At 44.9% G+C, this 21,986-nt stretch overlaps 1 protein-coding gene across 2 annotated transcripts; it reads right to left on the reverse strand.

The window, feature by feature from the left end:
* Positions 1-968: 968 nt before the first annotated feature.
* Positions 969-21,179, reverse strand: THNSL1 (threonine synthase like 1). Of its 2 annotated transcripts, none has more exons than XM_040434394.1 (2): positions 16,974-17,073; positions 969-3,867 (listed from the first exon to the last, which is right to left on the reverse strand). In XM_040434394.1, the coding sequence occupies exons 1-2, from the start codon at positions 17,044-17,046 to the stop codon at positions 1,640-1,642; spliced, it is 2,301 nt and encodes a 766-aa protein (XP_040290328.1). In that variant the 5' UTR covers positions 17,047-17,073; the 3' UTR covers positions 969-1,639. The 2 variants fall into 2 exon arrangements, with proteins under 2 accessions (XP_040290328.1, XP_040290330.1); XM_040434396.1 differs by lacking the exon at positions 16,974-17,073 and adding an exon at positions 21,104-21,179 and having other exon boundaries at positions 971-3,870.
* Positions 21,180-21,986: the final 807 nt, after the last annotated feature.

Consider the following 21,986-nt stretch of genomic DNA (forward strand, 5'->3'; position numbering starts at 1 on the left):
TCCTCTCCCCTTGTTCTGGCAATCTGTGGTGGTCTCAACATTCCCCACCGATCAAAAATGTTTATACATCTGATATATCAAAAGTTTTCTGAAATCTTTGTGACGCTTTATGTAGTTAAAAGTTACTACCATATTAGTAGAAAATTAGTACTGATGTAATTACAGAGCTGCAAGCATTATTCTGCATCAGAGCACTAGAGGTGAAATCTCTCTGCATTCCTTGCCAGATTAATGTCTGCAGGTTACGCAGTAGGTGTGAACCCACTGTATTACTTGAACAGAGTTGGCTTGGGGCAACTCCTAAGGTTGTTATCCAAGTGGGCCCCCCTCCCCTATACAGGGATCTGGACTTCGCTGCAAGGGAACCACCAGGCCTGACCAAAGAATGAGACAAAACTGTAGTCAGGGACAGACCAAGGTCAGGCAGAGTATGTGAAATACAGAAAACAGTCCAGACAGCTCAGGGTCAGGACGGAGATCAGGCAGAAGTCAGGACAGGCAGCAAAGGGTCAAAATCCAGAAAACAGGCAGGAGTTGGTAGGATAAATGTGCAAATGAACACAAGCAGCACACCTTAGCAGGACACTAGCGGACTGGCACCTATTTCTCAGGCATGGTCCCACAGGGGAAGTTGCCCTAAGTGCCCCTCGGTGACAAGACATTATCTGTGGAAGATTAGCATATGTGCTGTTCCTTTAAGAGAGAGAGCGCATCCCCTACAGACCGAAAGAGACAGTGCTGGCAAGAAGCAGGCCGCAACCTGCGTGAGGAGCCTAGAAGCTACTCTGATGGCCAGACCCACCGAGGAGGAAGAGAGGACCGATGGGACCAGGTTGCTGGAAGGACAGAGTAGGTAAGCCAAGTGATGGCTGTGCCCGCCAGAGAGAGTGGAGTAGTCCACCTGTATAACACTGCATAGAGTTTGGACTGGTAATTTGCATTCTGGGAAGTGTAATTTTAACTATAATCTGATGTAAGAGAAACAGTAACCAGTAGAATTGTCAAAGCAATGTATTTAGATTAGATAGATAAAAAAAGAAAAAGATAGTAGAAAAAGAAAAGCACAGAATATTGCCGTGGGGTATGGCTAAGTCCCCCAAAGTTAAAATAGGAAAATGGATAGGAAGCACTCCAAATATCAGGTAAAAACAAAGCTTATTTATTCGCCCATATGTTCGTCGGTGACATTTCAGTCCACCTTCTTCGGCCCTTCTTCAAGCAGTGATTGCTTAAGAAGGGCCCAAAGGTGTCAGGCTTATAAAGCATTTCCACAATATATGAACACTGCAGGATCGGTATCACAATGCACTTGGCTCCATAGGTTGCTATCAACCACAGTCCATTCACTTCCACAGCAGTTACCGGGTTTTTGGTGTCATGTTTTACTACAGCTCACAGTACATTCCTGGCAGAAGAAAGTCCATTCTTCCGGCTAATTATAGATTGTTTCAGCCGAGGTCTTTCCTTTTGCAAAACTGGCACCGAAATAGCTTTCCTGCAACTTTACTATGTTTTGCTCATTTTCCTAATCTGTTTTGGCGGAAGTTATTTTGCTATTGTGTTTTTTTTTTTATCCTTATCAAACGTCTGGCTTTTCAAGGAGAAGGCTTCATAGGAAAGATCATTACCGCCTTGGCCCTTAGTGAACTTTTAAAAATAGACTTTGTAGGTAGTTTTCTACACAGTTCATAACATGGCTGGAGTCTGCCTGGCATGTATGGCTTTTGTGACTGTCTCCGTCTTTAAGCATCCCTATCAGGGACTTGTGAGCCGGAGGCAAGGGGTGGAAGGAATCTAACACGTGGAGCTGAGTTAATGGATTTTGCTTAATTTCTTCAATGTTTAAAGCTTGTAAAATAACAGGTGCAAACTTGGAGTAATGAGCTGTGCATGATATTATAACTGGACAAGTACGGTCCTGCACCCTGTCTGCAACTACTTTGGCAACAGCTGTGTGCGTGTCCAGGATGTATCCGGTTGCACCATGGACAGCACGGATTGCCGAAACGCAGTCAGCCTCAGAGCACCAGTCACCGATAAGGTCCTGCTGTAAAAGCTGGAATATATTTTCTGGTAACTGAAAATAGCCTTGACTGTCCAGCTGACTATAGAGTTTTTTGACAAGGCCTCCATCTTGGTTTGCTAGCAAATGCAAATAGCGTTCTAAATTGGAAGACTTAAGAATATCAATCGCCGGGGAGAAGGATTGCAGCAATTTCCTTCCTCTGAGGTCATAAAGTCCACTTTTTATAAAATCGGTCAAAATACGATTTTGATTGGAGGCACAGATAAATTTACGGAAAGGAATTCCCATTTGTCTTGCATAAAGTGCGGCCATGATGTTGCCAAAGTTTCCGGTAGGAATGCAAACATCGACTGGGGATCCGAAGGTGATAACGCCTTGGTCGACAAGATCTAGATATGCGGATGCGTGGTACACAATCTGAGGAAGGAGTCTGGCCCAGTTGATGGAGTTAGCAGTGCTTAGACTTGTTCCATATTCAGCTGTAAGAAAACCAGTGAATTCTGGATTTGTAAACATTTCTTTAATGGCTTTCTGACAGAAATCAAAATCGGACTTAACTCCCACTGCTAATCCATTCTCTCCCTGGCAGGCAATAATTTGTGATTTTTGCACTTGGCTTATTCCATTTTCTGGATAAAGACAAAACACAGCAGTTCTGCGCTTGTCAAGGTCCTTCAGTCGGCTGAACCCATCTAGGACGGCACTGCCAGTGTCTCCAGACGTTGCTACTAAGACTAGATAGTTACATACTTTTGGAATGCAGTAGGCAAAAATATGAGGCATAAACTGTAAGGCCAAGTCCTTGAATGAAGCTGTTGGTCCATGAAATAATTCAAGAAGAAACTGATTGCCCGACAAGTGTCTGATTGGAGCTATTTTAGGACAAGAAAAGTTGTCACCGTAAGCTTTTTCAAGAACGTCACCTAAAACTACAGGCGGTACATCGGTCGGATGTATACACCTTTCCAGTATTATCTGAGCCCTTTCCACATAGGACGACTTAACAAGTCTTCTCCATTCACCAGCGGCGAGCTTGGGAAGGCCATTTCCAGGAACATAAAGTCCACCATCGTTGGCCAAGCCTTCTATAACCACATCACTGAAGAATTTTGATTGTTTTTTGTGCGGCTCTTGAGATCTTGTAGAAACAAAGGTTTCGGAATCTGCTTGTAGATATCTCTTAATGGCATCAATCACTTTGTCAGCCACAACTTCTACACAATCTTCTGTCTGACAAAGTACACGAACATCATGCCACTTATTATAAAAAGGCTTCCTTATCTTAAGTATGTCGCCCATTGAAAGGCCGGACCTTTGGCCAACAATGCGGTCTACTTTCATTCGTTCAAGCCTCTCAATGATATCCTGTGAATGGACATCAAGATAAACAACTATTCCATTTTTCTTCGTGTGTTCCATGCTGCTAGGGTGAAGAGGGTTGGATCCCGTAAGGGAAATTACACTTCCAGATGCTGAAAACTTTAAAAGGGCTTTTCCTTCCTCTTCTAAAAATTGCTCATCACCAACATCCTGCAATTTACTGGAGACGCTCATATTCCAGGTTTTTTCAAGGACGTCGTCATCCACGTCTATAACGGGGCAACTAAGTTTTTGGCCAAGTACTCTACCAACAGAGGTCTTTCCAGATCCTGGAGGCCCCATCAGGATTAAATTCTTTTCTCCGACCAGAGAACTTAGAGAGGAGAGCCATAGTTTCCTTAGCTTGGAATGTGTCAAGGATCTCGAAAACAGAAACCTAGACATCTTATTTAAGGAATGCAGACTGCAGAGACTCGCCATTTTTAAACTTGTATTATTATCACATTCATTGGTATGGCTCACTGAAAAAGAAAAAGAAATAAAATATTTAGACAAAGGTAGAACCAAATATACAAACATATAGACATTAATAAGACCTCATGCACATGGTCCCATTGCGTCTCCACAGGATCTCTGAATTGTATGCTGTAATAGGCTACAGGGCCGTACTGTTCCTCTGTATGACTCTGATTTAATTCAGAAGGATATGGAGTTTTTCTTTTTCCTACAGATGCATATGGGCTCCATTGAATGCCATATTGTGAAGGTAGGAATATTGCTTTTACTAGGGAAGAATAGCCCTAATATGGCAGCATATGGAGGCATCATAAATCAGAATATGGAGTGCTACGGCAGATTCATATGCATGAGAGAGATTTTTGCTACAGCTGTGTTTAACAAAAGAATGTCTAGAGTGTTACTCTGTAACAAACCTTCTGCTGTGTGTAATCACCATTTACCATCCTCTTACTGACTAGTCGCATTTTTTCTACTCCATGCGTCTGAATGCCATAACTTTTTTTCCGTTCCGTTATGTAGATAATTTTCAATGATATATGGGGCTTAATTCTTATGTCATTTTTGTCTTTATTTTTTAGACCCAGGAAAAATGTAAAATGAAAAAAATAAAATAAATGAAAAGTCAGTTTTCTAAATGTTAAAATTTTTATTTTATTTTTTCTAGAAGAACAAAATGCAACTTTTTTAAATGATGGCCTCTTTCTGTAACAGTTATTTTGATATATGTTAAAGGAGTTGGTCGACGTTAATCCCTATCCATAGGATATAGGGGATAACTATTAGATGGTGGGGGTTCTACCGCTGGGACCCCCACTGATCACAAGAAAGGAGGCACCGTACCCCCTGCAGCACCCCTGAAATGAACAGAGAGGCCAGTCGCACATGCATGTGGCCGCTCTATTCATTTCTATGGGAGTTCCGGGCACAGCACTTCGGAATCTCCAGAATTCCCATAAAAATTTAAATTAAAAGGTGACCACATGCATGCCAGATCAGCCGCTCCATTCATTACAGGGGGGCTGCAGGGGGTACGGGGCCCCCATCCTCGTGATCTAACAGTTGTAACTTCAACCAACCGAAAAACCTCTTTAAGTTAAATAAGAAAGATGAAGCAGCATTGTGATCAATTTGGGAGATCCACCCCAAAATCTAACTAGTCCATAAATCAATGAAAGGAAGCAGCACTCCAGTGCAACAAGGATGTTTATTCATGTTATTGTCAGACAAGCAACATTTCGTTTGCTCAATGCAGTCATTCTCAGGCTTGAAATTTTTCATTTTGCATTGCGGATTTCTCCTGTAACCGGGGCTGACATGGTAGCCCCAGTTACAGGTGGAATACAACCCTTAGGCCCCTTTCACACGGGCAAGTATTCCGCGCGGGTGCAATGCGTGAGTTGAACGCATTGCACCCGCACTGCATCCTGACCCATTCATTTCTATGGGGCTGTGCACACAAGCTGTGATTTTCACGCATCACTTGTGCGTTGCGTGAAAATCGCAGCATGTGCGTTTTTCACATAACGCAGGCCCCTTAGAAATGAATGGGGTTGCGTGAAAATTGCAAGAATCCGCAAGCAAGTGCGGATGTGGTGCGATTTTCATGCACGGTTGCTAGGAGACGATCGGGATGGAGAGCCGATCATTATTATTTTCCCTTATAACATGGTTATAAGGGAAAATAATAGCATTCTGAATACAAAATGCATAGTACAATAGGGCTGGAGGGGTTAAAAAAAAGTTTAAAAATAAAACTCACCTTAATCCACTTGATCGCGCAGCCGGCATCTCTTCTGTCTTCATCTTAGCTGTGTGCAGGAACAGGACCTGTGGTGACGTCACTCCGGTCATCAAATGATCCATCACCATGGTAAAAGATCATGTGACGGACCATGTGATGACCGGAGTGACGTCACCACAGGTCCTTTTCCTGCACACAGCAAAGAAGAAGACAGAAGAGAAGCCGGGCTGCGCGAGCGAGTGGATTAAGGTGAGTTAAATATTTTTATTTATTTTTTTTAACCCCTCCAGCGCTATTTTACTATGCATTCTGTATTTAGAATGCTATTATTTTCCCTCATAACCATGTTATAAGGGAAAATAATAAAATCTACAGAACACCGATCCCAAGCCCGAACTTCTGTGAAGAAGTTCGGGTTCGGGTACCAAACATGCCGATTTTTCTCACGCGCGTGCAAAACGCATTACAATGTTTTGCACTCACGCGGAAAAATCGTGCATGTTCCCGCAACGCACCCGCACATTTTCCCGCAACGCCCGTGTGAAAGAGGCCTTAGAGAGGTTGTATAAGGTTCACTGCAGAGCCAAAATGGGTCTACTAGGACCCAGCAGCTCAGGCAGATACCCAGCCCCCAACAATGACATGATCAGTAGGAATGGAGCAGGAAGCACCATTGCGGCATCCTGATCTCTATACACATCACTTGTTGAGCCTTGTGTATGGAGTGATGGGGTAGGCTGGGATGGTAAAAAAATAAATAAAAAAAAACACACAAATTGCCTTCTCTATGAGGAGCAATGCTTTCACTGACAGCCCGTTCCCTACTTTTGCAGCTGCACAATTAGTCCAGAAACGTCCTTGCAGAGATAAGTGCCAAACGCCTATATGTATATAGTCAACAGGCAGTCAGCAAGCGGTTAAAGACGATCTGCGGCACAAAAACTATGATTTTATGTGGCCCTTTTAAATGGGAATAGGTATTAGTACAAATGCTCATCCCCGACAATTGTCCCAATCCTTGGATGATGTAAAAGGACCTTTATAATACAGCACTTCTAGACAGCAGAAGAACCTCTTAGCATTATTGGTAACACCTTTTGAGGTTTAAAAAATAAAATAAAAAGACAATGACAGTTTTTAGCACTACATATTGTCAGACCTGTTCTTCCCCTCCCAAACAGCAGTAATGGTGAACAGTAGAGATGAGCGAACTTCTGTTTTAAGTTCGGCGTCTAAAGTTCGGCTTCCGGTTAGCGGAGAATCCCGATATGGATTCCGAATTCCGTTGTGGTCCGTGGTAGCGGAATCAATAATGGTCATTATTGATTCCGCTACCACGGACCACAACGGAATTCGGAATCCATATCGGGATTCTTCGCTAACCGGAAGCCGAACTTTAGACGCCGAACTTAAAACAGAAGTTCGCTCATCTCTAGTGAACAGTCCTTCTGTTCTGGGGGCATCGATGGCCTCCCACCCCACAACTTTATCAGTAAGTCACTAGGGGCATCTAAACCTCATTCTCCCAATACAGAGCCCAAGCTATGCCGTGTATTACATCTACACGACTGCTTGTCTAATAATCTTTGCCAGATGGAAACGGAAAGGTTAACAAAATATCCAGACAGTAATTAGCAGCACTACAAGGTCAACGATGCCTGGAGAGGTGCCCAGTGTGTCCCTTACTAATAAATGGCTGCAGAATCAACAATTCTTTGCATATGACTAACACGGTCTCTTCCTCCCAATGGGACGTTACTCAGGGGCACAGTGGGAACCGGGACACCCGGATTGCTGTACAGAAATACAGGCTGCATCGGTAAATCTCACTTTACCGGCTCATACACATGGCCGCATAATGGTTCCCTGCATGAGTTGGGTATTTTGTGCCAAGAACAGGTTCGGATCCCATCAGAAAACATCTTGAAAGCCCTTTCCAAAAGGTAAACCTCCCGTCCCAGTCCATACACCACCAACTGTAAGTGACAAAGTGCAAAAGTGCAAAAGATATCCTCCATCCACATCTACAGCTGCAACTTCCACCAGTCCGGAGTAGGGTGGTCCAGTTACCCCGCCGCCTAAATGAAGCAGTAGGTGAAGCGCAGCGGCTCAATGCAGAGCAGCGGTACACTGTAAGGCCTATTGCACACAACCGTATGGCTTTTTCAGTGTTTTGCGGTCCGTTTTTCACAGATCCATTGTTCCGTTTTTTGTTTCCGTTGTGTTTCCGTTTTTGTTCCGTTTTTCCATATGGCATATACAGTAATTACATAGAAAAAAATTGGGCTGGGCATAACATTTTCAATAGATGGTTCCGCAAAAAACGGAACGGATACGGAACACATACGGATGCATTTCCGTATGTGTTCCGTTTTTTTTGCGGACCCATTGACTTGAATGGAGCATACGGAGTACATTCCGTTTTTTTTGCGGAACCATTGAAATGAATGGTTCCGTATACGGAACGCAAAAAACGGCCAGTAAACGTGGGGAAAAAAGCGGTCGTGTGCAGGAGGCCTAAGAGGGCTGTAAAGCTGTGTTTTCACATAATCAATGCATTTTTGGCATTTCTGTGCACAAGGTATGAATAGGCTGCATTTACACCTACCAGCCACCAGGTGGTGATGTTTCCCTTCCCCATAGGGAAGGAGGAGTTTCAAACAAACAATCTAAAAGCAGGGATCAGCAATCACCGTCACCCCCAACTGTTCAGAAACTACAACTCCCAGAATGCTTCATTCACTTCTGTGGGAGTTAGAAGAACAGCCGAACATGTCTGCATGCTGGGAGTTGTAGTTTCACAGCAGCTGGAGTGCTGAAGGTTGCGGATCCCTGATCTAGAGTCTAAAGGGGTCATTTAAGAACATTTTTACACCAGTTTTTACATAAAAAAGTTGCAAGACCCTTTTTTACTTTTTTTTTTTTTAAATGCCCGTGGGAGTGGCTAGGTCGCAGCAGGCACCAGGACTAAAGATGCCATTGTGTGCATGACCCCCTAATGTGCTTAGCAACTGTATACCTTAGAGCAGTGTTTCCCAACCAGCGTGCCTCCAGCTGTTGCAAAACTACACCTCCCAGCATGCCCGCACAGTCAAAGGCTGTCCGGGCATGCTGGGAGTTGTAGTTTTGCAAAAGCTGGAGGCACGCTGGTTGGGAAACACTGCCTTAGAGCACCAGGGAGCGCGACTGTGCGCCAGGGGCTTTCTCCAAGAGGACCCGTCCACTCTCCTGACATGTGTATTATTGTAGATACCTGTGCAAAAAACTAAGTTAGAGCAGCACCTCCAAACAATATGATATAAAGTACAGGTGCACGCTACCGTGGCTGACATGCAAAAGCAAAGAAACGCTCCATGCGCCGGGTCAGATTAAGGAAGCATTCTCACAACTGTATGTATTTTGTGGTCTCCAAAACGCGGATCCACAAAAAAATATGGGTGACGTCCGTGTTGCATCCATTTTTTTTTTGCAGACGCATTGTAACAATGCCTATTCTTGTCCGCAAGGGACAAGTGTAGGACATGTTTTTTTTTTTTTGCTGGACTGCAGAACGGATATACGGGTGCGGGCAGTACACGATGTGCTGTCCGTATTTTTGTGGACCCATTGAAATGAATGGGTCCGCATCCAATTCGCAATAAATGCAGATCGGATGCGGATGAAAAATATGGTTGTGTGAATGGGGCCTAATCCTAGTCTGCGTGCGTCTTTGTGCATGGAGCCGCGTGCTGCTATCCTAGGGAGAAGTCATCAAGAGTTAAATCCTGGAGAACACTTTTAAGTTAGAAAGCAATAGCGGGAACATGCAATATGTCAGGTCCAGGCTTGGATAAAGGGTAAAGCCTCATTCACACATCAGGGTTCCACGGACAGCACACATCCTCATTCATTTTAATGTGTGTATTCACACATCGCTGTTTTGGCGCTGTCCACGGGTCCGTGTTTTTAGCACGGTCCATGTCCTGTGTTCACAGATCCATCACGCCCATTATAGTCTATAGATCCGTGTCACATCCGAGTTTCACGGATCATTAAGAGGAAAATTCTTTGAAAATTCTTTTTAAGCTGTGCAGTGTCAGTAAAACATGGATGAGACACGGACATCCAAAAACGGACCCTTCACGGAGGCATCACTGACCACCTTTTCACGGATTTGAGGCTTTAAACTGAATACACTTTAAGCAAATTAACAAAAAAAATAAAAATAAATGTCTAGTCGATTTAATAGGAACCATTGACATGACAGAGGGCTATCCTGCTGGGGTATATAAAAATATTTGTGAGCTCGTAATAAATCAACAACCTTTCATTCGCCATTGTAGCGCGGCAGGATGCTCTAGAATATACTCTGTTGCCATGGAGATCCAGCAAAGTTTTCCTTGGCAATTAAAGGGTTATTCCCATCTGGGTATTTATGGAATAATTATCTGCAGGATATGTCATAAACGTCCGTATCATGGCTGCTGCGCAAGCTAGCGTGCTCATCTATTTTCGAAACTCCAATACAAGTGAACGGCGAGAGCAAAATAAGCACAGCCACCCCCACCCCACCTTCTCACGATAGGTGCAGGTCCCAGAGGTGGGACCCACACGTATTGCATATCCGGCTATACAGTGCATATGACTGCTGCAGCCGATCATGGGCCTCAGTGGTGATACCCGCATGTACAGCACTAGATCTCGGAGGCCAATGATTGGCTGCAGTGGTCATATGCATGTACATTACGTCATCAATACAGGACAAATTACAAAGAATGGCAGGGACCACTAGAGCGGAGGAGTATTGAACAGGCGAGTCATTTTTTATTTTATTTATCACGTGTCCTGAAACCCTTTAGAAAGAATCTGCACTCAATCCTGACATGTCTCTATCATTCTATTTTACGGGAAATACTTGTATTCCCCATAAAATAACTATTTGGGAGCAACCTATTATAGAACACTGCATTATGACATTATTCCGTTACTTCTCCTGGAAATATAGGAATAAATTGTCACCATTCTCATTGTCAGCAGGGCGCGTCCCTGCGCAATCCAGCGAGTGCCAACAGTGTCGGACTGTGTAGGGACGCAACCTACCGAAAGGGGCGATGGAAACATGCAGTTTTAAGGCTACTTTCACACCTGGGCTTTTCCTTTCCGCTATTGAGATCCGTCATAAGATCTCAATACCGGAGGAAAACGCTTCAGTTTTGTCCCCATTCATTGTCAATGAACTGAATGGAACGGAGTGCACCAGAATGCATTCCCTACCGTTTCACTGCGTTACCCATGACGCACACAAAAGCGCTGCAAGCAGTGCTTATGAGTTTTTGCAGGGCAATCTGTAGTTTTTATTGATACCATTTTGGAATATGCCTTTTTGATCATTTTTTACTCAGTTTTTTTTGGAAGATGAAGCAACAAAAAATAGCAAATCTGCAGTTTAGATTTTTTTTCCAATATAACAGATTTACATTTTTATACATTTATATATTTTTTTATAGTTTTAAAAACTTTTTTTTTTTTTCATTTCTTTTTACTTATTTTAAGTCACCCTAGGGGACTTTAACATACAATCCCATAGACTGTACATGTATAGCAGAGGTCGGGAAGGGGTTAAAATAAAAGTCATTCCCCCATATAACTAGGGCCTTGAGCATTATAATAGTGATTGAGAACACCCCGTGTATTTTAAAACTTTTATTCCAAATGGTCACTGGCGGGTCTTCAACAGGTACCTTCTGTATCAGAGGCAAAAACCTTAAGGCCTCTTTCACACGGGTGTTGCGGGAAAAGGTGTGGGTGCGTTGCGGGAACATGCGCGATTTTTCCGCGCGAGTGCAAAACATTGTAATGCGTTTTGCACGCGCGTGAGAAAAATCGGCATGTTTGGTACCAAAACCCAAACTTCTTCACAGAAGTTCGGGCTTGGGATCGGTGTTCTGTAGATTATATTATTTTCCCTTATAACATGGTTATAAGGGAAAATAATAGCATTCTGAATACAGAATGCATAGTACAATAGCGCTGGAGGGGTTAAAAAAAAAAAAAAAAATTTAACTCACCTTAATCCACTTGATCGCGCAGCCGGCATCTCTTCTGTCTTCTTTGCTGTGTTCAGGAAAAGGGCCTGTGGTGACGTCACTCCGGTCATCACATGATCCATCACCATGGTAAAAGATCATGTGACGGACCATGTGATGACCGGAGAGACGTCGCCACAGGTCCTTTTCCTGCACACAGCAAAGAAGGAGACAGAAGAGATGCCGGCTGCACGATCAAGTGAATTAAGGTGAGATAATTTTTTATTTTATTTTTAACCCCTCCAGCCCTATTATACTATGTATTCTGTATTCAGAATGCTATTATTTTCCCTTACAACCATGTTATAAGGGAAAATAATAATGATCGGGTCTCCATCCCGATCGTCTCCTAGCAACCGTGCGTGAAAATCACACCGCATCTGCACTTGCTTGCGATTTTCACGCAGCACCATTCACTTCTATGGGGCTTTCGTTGCGTGGAAAACGCACAATATAGAACATGCTGCGATATTCACGCAACGCACAAGTGATGCGTGAAAATCACCGTTCGTGTGCACAGCCCCATAGAAATGAATGGGTCAGGATTCAGTGCGGGTGCAATGCGTTCACATCACGCATTTCACCCGTGCGGAATACTCGCCCATGTGAAAGGGGCCTAATAGCTGAGCCACAGGCTTGACAGTTTTTCATGCCCATTTTTCAACCATTTGTGCATTGATTTTTAGATTTGTGCATCTGTCCGTTTTTAATGGCCGTTTTGCATCCGTTTTTCAGGGCAGTTACAAATGGCCTTAAAAAACGGGTGAATTTCATTGTTTTTTTGTTTTTTTTTATAAAAGATCCCAACCTCTGCAGTGCCCTCGGTACACATAATGTCCCCCAGCAGTAATAATGTCCCACATAGTGGCCCCAAGAATTAGCAATGTCTCCCATAGTGGCCCCAAGAATAATTAATGTACCCCCAACTGTAATGTTTTGCTTTAGCAAAAACCCAAAAAATACTCACCCCATCCACTTGAACGTGCAGAGGCAGTCGCTTTTCACATGAGCGTGTGGTGACTAGGGACGAGATGAAACATCCGAAGTCGATTCGCATAAAACTTCATTTCAATACTGTATGGAGCGAGAGCTCCGTACAGTATTAGAACGTATTGGCTCTCATGAGCCGCAGTTATTACTTACAGCGCTTCTATTGGAAAAAGTACTGACCCCATTAACCAAACAAGCACCATCATATCTGTCAGACACAGGACATATGACGGATGCAGTTTATACACGTCAAGAGAACACGGCAAAGGGATGAGATGCCTGTTAGGTCAAAGTGCCTGCAGCGAACAGGAAAAACGACTTTTCTTATCCCTCCTTTCCATAGTTCTTCTTATTCCAGGACACATTTTACCAAGGGCGGTGCCGGACCGCGAAGGGTTTGAATATCGCACAGCCGTACGCAAATTGCTATATGGCATGGTTTGAAAAGGAACTTGTTTCCGCCAAAGCATTACACGGTGAACATTGCATTTGTTGGCGTTGATTTATCGACGACATATTTTGCATATGGCGAGACGACATTCAAACCCTTCTAGATTTTTACAACTTGCTCAACTCCATTTTGCACTACATCATGATAACAGCGAGATCAATGTCTCAGTTCCATGGGTAATAAAAGCGGATGGGGGAGAAGATACACGTACAGATCGATCGCAACAGCCTATGGCTATACACCGGCAACCACCCACCGGCTGTGAAAAAGCCCCTCCCCTGGTCGCAATATCAAACAGTAAAACGTATCGTCACCAAACCAGAGGAGTGTGAAGCGAGACCAGTGGTGGGCAGTTTAGTCAACTGAGCCAAATATCAACAAAACCGCGATTTAAATTTCTTTTAAGAGCCAAATTTTTTCCCTACCCGGGAACTTTCACCACCCTCGTCACTTCCTGTTGTGACGCAGCACGTTCCGACGTTTAGAAGGAGGAGCTTCCTAATAGTGGGAGGAAATATGGGTGATATGAGATGTACACGCCCTTTCCAGCTATGCTAGGTGAAATGGGGCCCTGGGGCGAGAAACAATAAGGGCCCCCCAATGCACATTTCTCCAGTCCAAACAGAACCAGGGCGGCTGCGGCCCCATGGCACATTTCTCCAGCAGGGCCAGCACATGCACCGACATCTCTCTCATGAATCTGAGATGTCTGTGCTCGCACTGGCACTGCTGGAGAAATGTGCCATGGGGCCGCCCTAGGGTTCTGTTTGGACTGAAGAAATGTGCATGGGGGAGGTTCGAATGACTCAGAGTCATGAGAGAGATGTCGGTGCATGTGCTGGCACTGCTGGAGAAATGTGCCATGGGGCCGCGGCCGCCCTGGTTCTGTCACATCTCTCTCATGACTCTGAGTCATTCGCGCCCCCCCCATGCACATTTCTCCAGCTCAAACAGAACCAGGGCGGCCCCATGGCACATTTCTCCAGCAGTGCCAGCACATGCACAGACATCTCTCTCATGACTCCCCCTCCCCCCCACCCCCAATTCACATTTCTCCAGTCCAGTCCAAACAGAACCAGGGCGGCCGCGGCCCCATGGCACATTTCTCCAGCAGGGCCAGCACATGCACCGACATCTCTCTTATGACTCCCCCTCCCCCCCACCCCCAATTCACATTTCTCCAGTCCAGTCCAGTCCAAACAGAACCAGGGCGGCCGCGGCCCCCTGGCACATTTCTCCAGCAGGGCCAGCACATGCACCGACATCTCTCTTATGACTCCCCCTCCCCCCCACCCCCAATTCACATTTCTCCAGTCCAGTCCAAACAGAACCAGGGCGGCCGCGGCCCCATGGCACATTTCTCCAGCAGGGCCAGCACATGCACCGACATCTCTCTCATGACACCCCCCCCCCCCCCCATCCCAATCCAATGCACATTTCTCCAGTCCAGTCCAAAAAACAGAACCAGGGCGGGCTAGTTACAGTACACTGGCTGGCACTACTGGGACGGGTGATATGGTGGGAATGGGATCCAGTAACTAAGTTGTTATAACTAACCTACCTACCAGTAAGTGTTGGAACTCGGCTGCCTCCTGTCACAGTCCTTAAGTCTTCTGTGTGTGGGCGGCAGGCCGCGGGCCTTCCCTGGCAGGGTCTGTGGGCGGCCGCTGGTTCTTCCTCTCTGCTCTGGGGCGGAGCTGTGGCAAGGACAGACAGACGCGGCGCGCTCACTCACAGCCACTGCTCGTCGAGTCTCTTAAAGAGGCAGGCAGAGCGGCCGCCGGCAGGGGGCCCGCTCCTTTCCATATTAGTCCGGACCGCGCGCCGCCCAGGACTCCATGGACAACTGCGCTTAGCGGAGCGACAGTAGCGGAGTTACAAATCTTAGCAGCGCCGCCACACAGGTCACCGGTAAGAGCCGCATTCAAGGGGCTCGCGAGCCGCGGTTTGCCGACCACTGAGCTAGACTTAAGGAAATGACAGCCAAATTGTGCTGCGGTGTGCTGATAGATTGTTATACCAATAGAGAACACAACTGGATACATTAGAGAGAAATAAAGAAACAAAGTAACCCCCGCTTACCATTTTTTGTTAAATATTACCCCTGGATTAACAGAGTAAGGGCTCATTCAGACGGCCGTATGCTGTCCGCAAAAATGCGGATCTGTTTTTTTGCAGACAGTTCAGCATGTCCGCAGAAAAACGGATTGCATTCAGTTTTTTTGCTGATCCATAGACTTGAATAGGGCCATGTCCTGATTTTCACTGACAAATATAGGACATGTTTAATTTTTTTGCTGAGCCGTGCAATGTAAAAAAAAAGGGCCCCATAGAAGTAAATGGGACAGCATCTAATCCGCAAAAAAAACAGATCCGCATTTTTGCGGACAGCATACGGCTGTCTGAATGAGCCCTTAGGCTGAGTTCACACTTCAGTTACTTGGTCAGTTATTGTGAGCCAATACCAGGTTTGGGTCAAAAACACAGAACAGGTGCAGAGTTTCCTACTATACCTGGTCTCTGTGGAGGCTTCACTACTGGTTTTGGCTCAAAATAAGTGATGGAAATAACTGATCAAATAACTGAAGTGTGAACTTGGCCTAAGAACAGCGGCCTACTTTCACATCTGCGCTTTAGTTTCAGGTTCAGAGGATCTGAAAACCGGACCTAAATGTTTGGATTAAACATCAGGATGCATCCGCTCCAAACGGAACAAACCAGATCCGTCATTAAATACATTCTGTTGCGCTGTATTTTCTACCTTACTTTGAAAACAATAAACAGATTTTGAAAAGAAAAGAAAGTCAAAGGGTGACGGATCTGTTTTTTTTTTTTTTTTTTTTTTTTTTTTAGGATCCTAAAAAAACCGGATCCATCACCATTGACTTACATTCTTTTTAGTGACCGATCTGGTTTGTTCAGTTTCAATGACTGGACACAAAACCGCACCTTTCACAGATTTTGTTTACGGTCACAAAATGGAATGCAGCCATCAATAGAGACTGGGACGCGGTATCTAAATCCTCCCCACAGGTGGAAGCTTTCCCTGTATGATCTGCGAGATCAGAGAATATCAGAGATAAAACAGTGAGAGTGGACATAGGTGGTACAAAAAAGTAACTGAAAAAAAAAAATACGTTCTTTCTACTCCCAAGCGTATCCTTGATGTGTTCACTGTTCAAGCGTAATAGGAGGGGAATATTCCGCTCACCGGAATACAGGAGAAAGAATCTGGATTCAAGGTATTTACCACCTGTGATGGTAATTACATCTTAAAATGTCCTTGTGCTCCGTTATATGTGGGAGAAACCTCCACACGAACGAAAGAGAGATTCTCTAAACACAAGTCCTCTATAAGGGCTCATGCACACGACCGTATGGCTTTTTCAGTGTTTTGCGGTCCGTTTTGTACGGATCCGTTGTTCCGTTTTGTGTTTCCGTTTCCTTTCCTTTTTTCCGTATGCCATATACAGTATACAGTTATTACATAGAAAAAATTGGGCTGGGCATAACATTTTCAATAGATGGTTCAGCAAAAACGGAACGGATACGGAAGACATACGGATGCATTTCCGTATGTGTTACGTTTTTTTTTTGCGGACCCATTGACTTGAATGGAGGCAAGCACCGTGATTTGCGGACAAGAATAGGACATGTTCTATCTTTTCACGGTACGGAAATACTGAAACGGAATGCACACGGAGACGCTTCAGTATTTTTTGCTGAACCATTGAAATGAATGGTTCAGTATATGTACCGCATACTGAACTCAAAAAACGGCCAGTATACTGAGCGCAAAATACTGTCGTGTGCATGAGCCCTAAGACAAGGTATCTCAAGAATAAAAAAGTTCCAGCTCACCATCCATAATCAGTGCACGGAGTGGACCGGACCCGTCCTTTGCACAATTGAAAAATTCTGGAGTCTCCATCATCCGAAAAAATCTGCGTCGTCTTTATTTCAATTCCGGTTAAGAGTACACGGATAAGACTCCACCACAGGTTAACAGGTTTCAAACGCAATGTTCTTAATCATAACCTTCTGACGTGTGCAACACCTACTGTAGGGGGAAATAGTCTCCGTCCACCAATGGGAGAGGAGGGGGAGGGAAGAACAGGTCTATGTGGACAGAGAAACTCATTGTTGCACATCTAAAAATCTACTTGCCACCTCCAACGTGATATTTAACATCTCAAATTCAGTGCATATATTTAATACCATTTTCTGCTGACTAGCTTGCACATGGACACAAAGCTACTCTGCAGACAAGTAAAATTAAAAACACAATGTAAAAATACAAAAGCGTATCTTAAATACAATCAAAATAGGGCACCTCAAGGAAAACCGCAATGTGTGAACAGCCTCCTAGTTCTAGATCTAAGCGGAGACCAATTAATGCCCTAATCCTGGAAGGTGCTCAAATTAGAGTTGTTGCGATACAAAATTTTTGATTCGATTTCGATACCATAAAAAAGTATTGCGATACTCGATACCACGCGAAAAAATAAACCAAAAAAGCCACGTGCATTCCGCATTTAAAAAAATGGCGAATCGCACAGTTTTTATTTCTTTTTTCTGTTCCGGCGTTAACCGCATAGATTTTTTTTATATTTTAATAGTTTGGACTTTTATGACGTGGCGATATGTAATATGTTTATTATTTATACATTTTATATGTGAAATTGGGAAAGGGGGTGATTCATACTTAATATTTTGGTGGGGGTTTTTTTAACTTTTTTTACACTTTTTATTTAATAACTATTTCCCCCCTTAGGGGCCAGAACCTGGGATTTTTTTCATCCCTTGTCCTATTCACCCTGATAGAGCTCTATCAGGGTGAATAGGACCTCACACTGTCCCTGCTGCTCTGTGCATAGTACACACAGCATCAGGGATGTTACCATGGCAGCCAGGGCTTCAGTAGTGTCCTGGCTGCCATGGTAACCTATTGGAGCCCCAGGCTTATACTGGGAATCAGAAGCTGCCACTGCCACCAATGAGGAGGAGGGGATGGGACCCTTTGGCCACTGTCACCAATGATTTTAATACTGAAGGGGTTGAGAGGGGCGGGCGCAGTGTACCACCAATGATTTTAATGGGGTGGGGGGTTGAGGGCGCACTGCGCCACCAATGATAATTACCCCTTAATACAGGAGGCGGGTACAATTCAATGCCATCAGTATCATGCTCTTTGGAACATCTGGATATACAGCATACCCCAGCAGCACAGGGGGGGGGAGAGACAGCTTCCTTCTCCCCTGTGCTGCTGAGAGAACATGAGCGCGCCGACAGCAGTGCGCTCATGTTCAGAGATACTAGACTGCGCAGCAGCGCAGGCCAGTATAGAAAAAATGGAAATCCCGGTATCGTATCGATACCGGGACAAAAGTATTGATTAGGTATCGAAATTTCGATACCCGCAACAACCCTATTAGGGAGACTATTTCTTCCTACAGTAGGTGTTGCACACGTCAGAAGGTTATGATTAAGAACATTGCGTATGAAACATGTTAACCTGTGGTGGAGGGTGGTGAAGTCAAATCCATGTACTTTTAACTGGAATTGAAATAAAGACAACGCTGATTTTTTCGGATGCTGGAGACTCCAGAATTTATAAGACAAGGTAATGTGCTTCTCAAAATCCACCATTATTTTTATAAGTGCAGGCAGGGGTGTAACTGCAACTGCTATGGGGTCCAGGGCAAGAGGGGGCCCAGTCTTAGTTGGAATTATCTCCTCTTCTACAGGTGAAAACCTGGTCAGGACTCTACCCTATAAAGGAACAACTTTTTGCACATGAGGCAGTGGAAAAATGGCCCAAGGGTCATTGAAAAGGGTTTAGGCAGAAACCCTTCTGTCCTGTGTGGCGGTTTGATCCTTGCTATGGGGCCCTCACTTCTCTATGTACGCCACTGAGTGCAGGCATATCATATCAGATTATAGGGCATGTTGTTAAACCACGCAGAGGAGGAGACAGGAATAAGCTGTTAATGAAGCCCATGGGGCTTGAATCGCAAATATGAGCCGAATACCGTATTTTTCGCCCCATAAGACGCACTTTTCCCCTGCACCTGCGTCTTATGGGGCGAATGCTGCCATTTTACATCGCAGACTGCAATGTATCAGCGGGGAGGGAGGAGGGGCTGGAGTCTGGGAACTTGCGGAGGGGCTTACTCTTACACCGGGCCCCGCCGCTCACAGCAGTATTTCTAAACAGTAATCCTTAACCTCTTAATAACTTTAACAAAAGTTGCGCTCTCCCCTGTATCAGCACTTACTAACGAGCATCCGGAGCAGGCAGAGCGGCTGGCAGCTTACGTCACTCGCGCGCCTGCTCCTCCCACTTTATGAATGAAGAAGGCAGAGCAGGCACGCGACGTCAGTGAGTGACGTTACACTACCAGCCGCTCTGCCTGCTCCGGATGCTCGTTAGCAAGTGCTGATAAAGGGGAGAGCGCAACTTTAGTTAAAGTTTTTAAGAGGTTAAGGATTACTGTTTAGAAATACTGTTGTGAGCGGCAGGGCCCGGTGTATTGGGGACAATGTTATGGGGGGGAATCTGTGGATGACACATATACAGCAGTGTCATCCATAGATCCCCCACATAACAGTGTCATCCACAGATCCCCCACATAACAGTGCATCATCCACAGATCCCTTCCATAACAGTGCATCATCCACAGATCCCCCATAATAGTGTCATGCACAGACCACCATTAGTTCAAAAGCACACCTTTTGGTTAAAAAATTTTTTTTTCTTATTTCCTCCTCAAAAACTTAGGTGCGTCTTATAGGGTGAAAAATACGGGTAGTTTCCCGTAACCATATGTGGTCTCTTTGTTAGATAGGTATATGTAACCATATTTATTTCTCTGTGGAAATCTTGAAATAGAGTGGACTAAGATCGCACATATTGGGTGACTATTACTGTTGAGTGAAGCGAGCTTTGGTTCCTAGATCCAAAGTTGCTTCGGTCAAAACTTAGTTTGAATGTTGTACAGAGATCCGTCTCCGTACAGCATTTAAATGTATGGGCTCTGGTGAGGTGAATTAGTTATCTAAGAAGTCGAGATTTCGGTGAATAACTTCGGACTTCAATTTTTAAACTTGAAAAACCATATTAAAACTTAAATCCGAAGTCGGCTTCGATACCGAGGTACCAGCCGGTACCAAAGCCGACTTCGGATTCAAGTTTTAAAATGGCTTTCAAGTAAAAGAATCTATCGTGTAAGTTATTCAACGAAGTCTCGCGCGACTATGGAGATAATGAATTTTACCTCGCCAGAGCATTCAAACAAAGTTTTGGCCGAAGGAACACTAGTGACTATTGTAGGACTCCTTATGTATTGAGGTCATCAACTGGCGCCAGTGCATTAGTTGGAGGTTACAGTGTTGCTTAGATTACAGAAAGACATACTTGAAGGGGTGCTGCAGTTTTTTTTAAACTGATGATCTATCCTCTGGATAGATCATCAGCATTTGATCGGCGGGGGTCCGACACCCAGGACCCCCGCAGATCAGCTGTTTGAGAAGGCAGCGGCGCTGGCAGTAGCGCCGCGGCCTTCTCGCTGTTTACCGCAGGCCCAGTGACGTCACGACTAGTATCAATGGCCTGGGCGGGGCTAAGCTCTGTTCACTTGAATGGAGCTTAGCCCCGCCCAGGCCATTAATACTAGTCGTGACGTCACTGGGCCTGCGGTAAACAGCGAGAAGGCCGCGGCGCTACTGCCAGTGCCGCTGCCTTCTCAAACAGCTGATCGGCGGGGGGCCCGGGTGTCGGACCCCCGCCGATCAGATGCTGATGATCTATCCAGAGGATAGATCATCAGTTTAAAAAAAACTGCAGCACCCCTTTAAGTATGTCTTTCTGTAATCTAAGCAACACTGTAACCTCCAACTAATGCACTGCAACAAAGTATCATTGTATTTATACTTTCTATACATATAATGGAACAGGATAATGGTTGCCTGGAGGCCAACTATCTGTGCTCCTTACCTGAGGCTGTTTACATCTGCACTGTCAGCAGCACAAGGCAGGTCTCCGCTCCTCCCTCCTCCTTGCCTGCCACAGACGCCTTCCCAGCATGCTTCACTTTACTTGAATTAAAAGGGAAACGTCTTAAAGAGGCAACGATTCATGAGCTGCCCGGCTGCAGATAGACAAGCAAAACGCACTCAGCCGGAAGCTCAGGACTGGATCATAAAAGGAGAGAAAGTATAAAGGGCAGATACGAATTTTCCCTTTTTTTTAAAAAATATTCATTCCCGATTTTGACTTTCAAAACTGCATGCAGAAACCTGACCGTGTGACCTTACCCTAAGGCCTCATGCACACGACCGTTGTTGTATTCCTTTCGCAAAATGGGGTTCCGTTGTTCCGTGATCCGTTTCCGTTTCCGTGTGTCTTCCTTGATTTTTGGAGGATCACCAGACATGAAGGAAAGTAAAAAAAAGTCTAAGTCAAGTTTGCCATGCAAATGATAGGAAAAAAACGGACGCGGATGCGCGGACTCGGATGACAATCTTGTGTGCCTCCGCGTTTTTATACGGTCCCATTGATTTGAATGGGTCCGCGAACCGTTTTCCGTGAAAAAAATAGGACAGGTTATATTTTTTTGACGGACTGGAACCACGGATCACGGATGCGGATGACAAACGGTGCATTAGCCGAGTTTTTAACGGACCCATTGAAAGTCAATGGGTCCGCAGAAAATCACGAAAAACGGAACAACGGACACGGAATAAAACAACGGTCGTGTGCATGAGGCCTTACACTATTCTGTACTGACCAAGAGAACAGATATGAAACACAAGTCCAGCTCACCTGTGGGTAAGGCCTCATGCACACAACCGTATGTAATTTGGGGTCTGCAA

Source organism: Bufo bufo, chromosome 5 (assembly GCF_905171765.1).
Source record: "Bufo bufo chromosome 5, aBufBuf1.1, whole genome shotgun sequence".
In the NCBI taxonomy this organism is placed as follows: domain Eukaryota; kingdom Metazoa; phylum Chordata; class Amphibia; order Anura; family Bufonidae; genus Bufo; species Bufo bufo.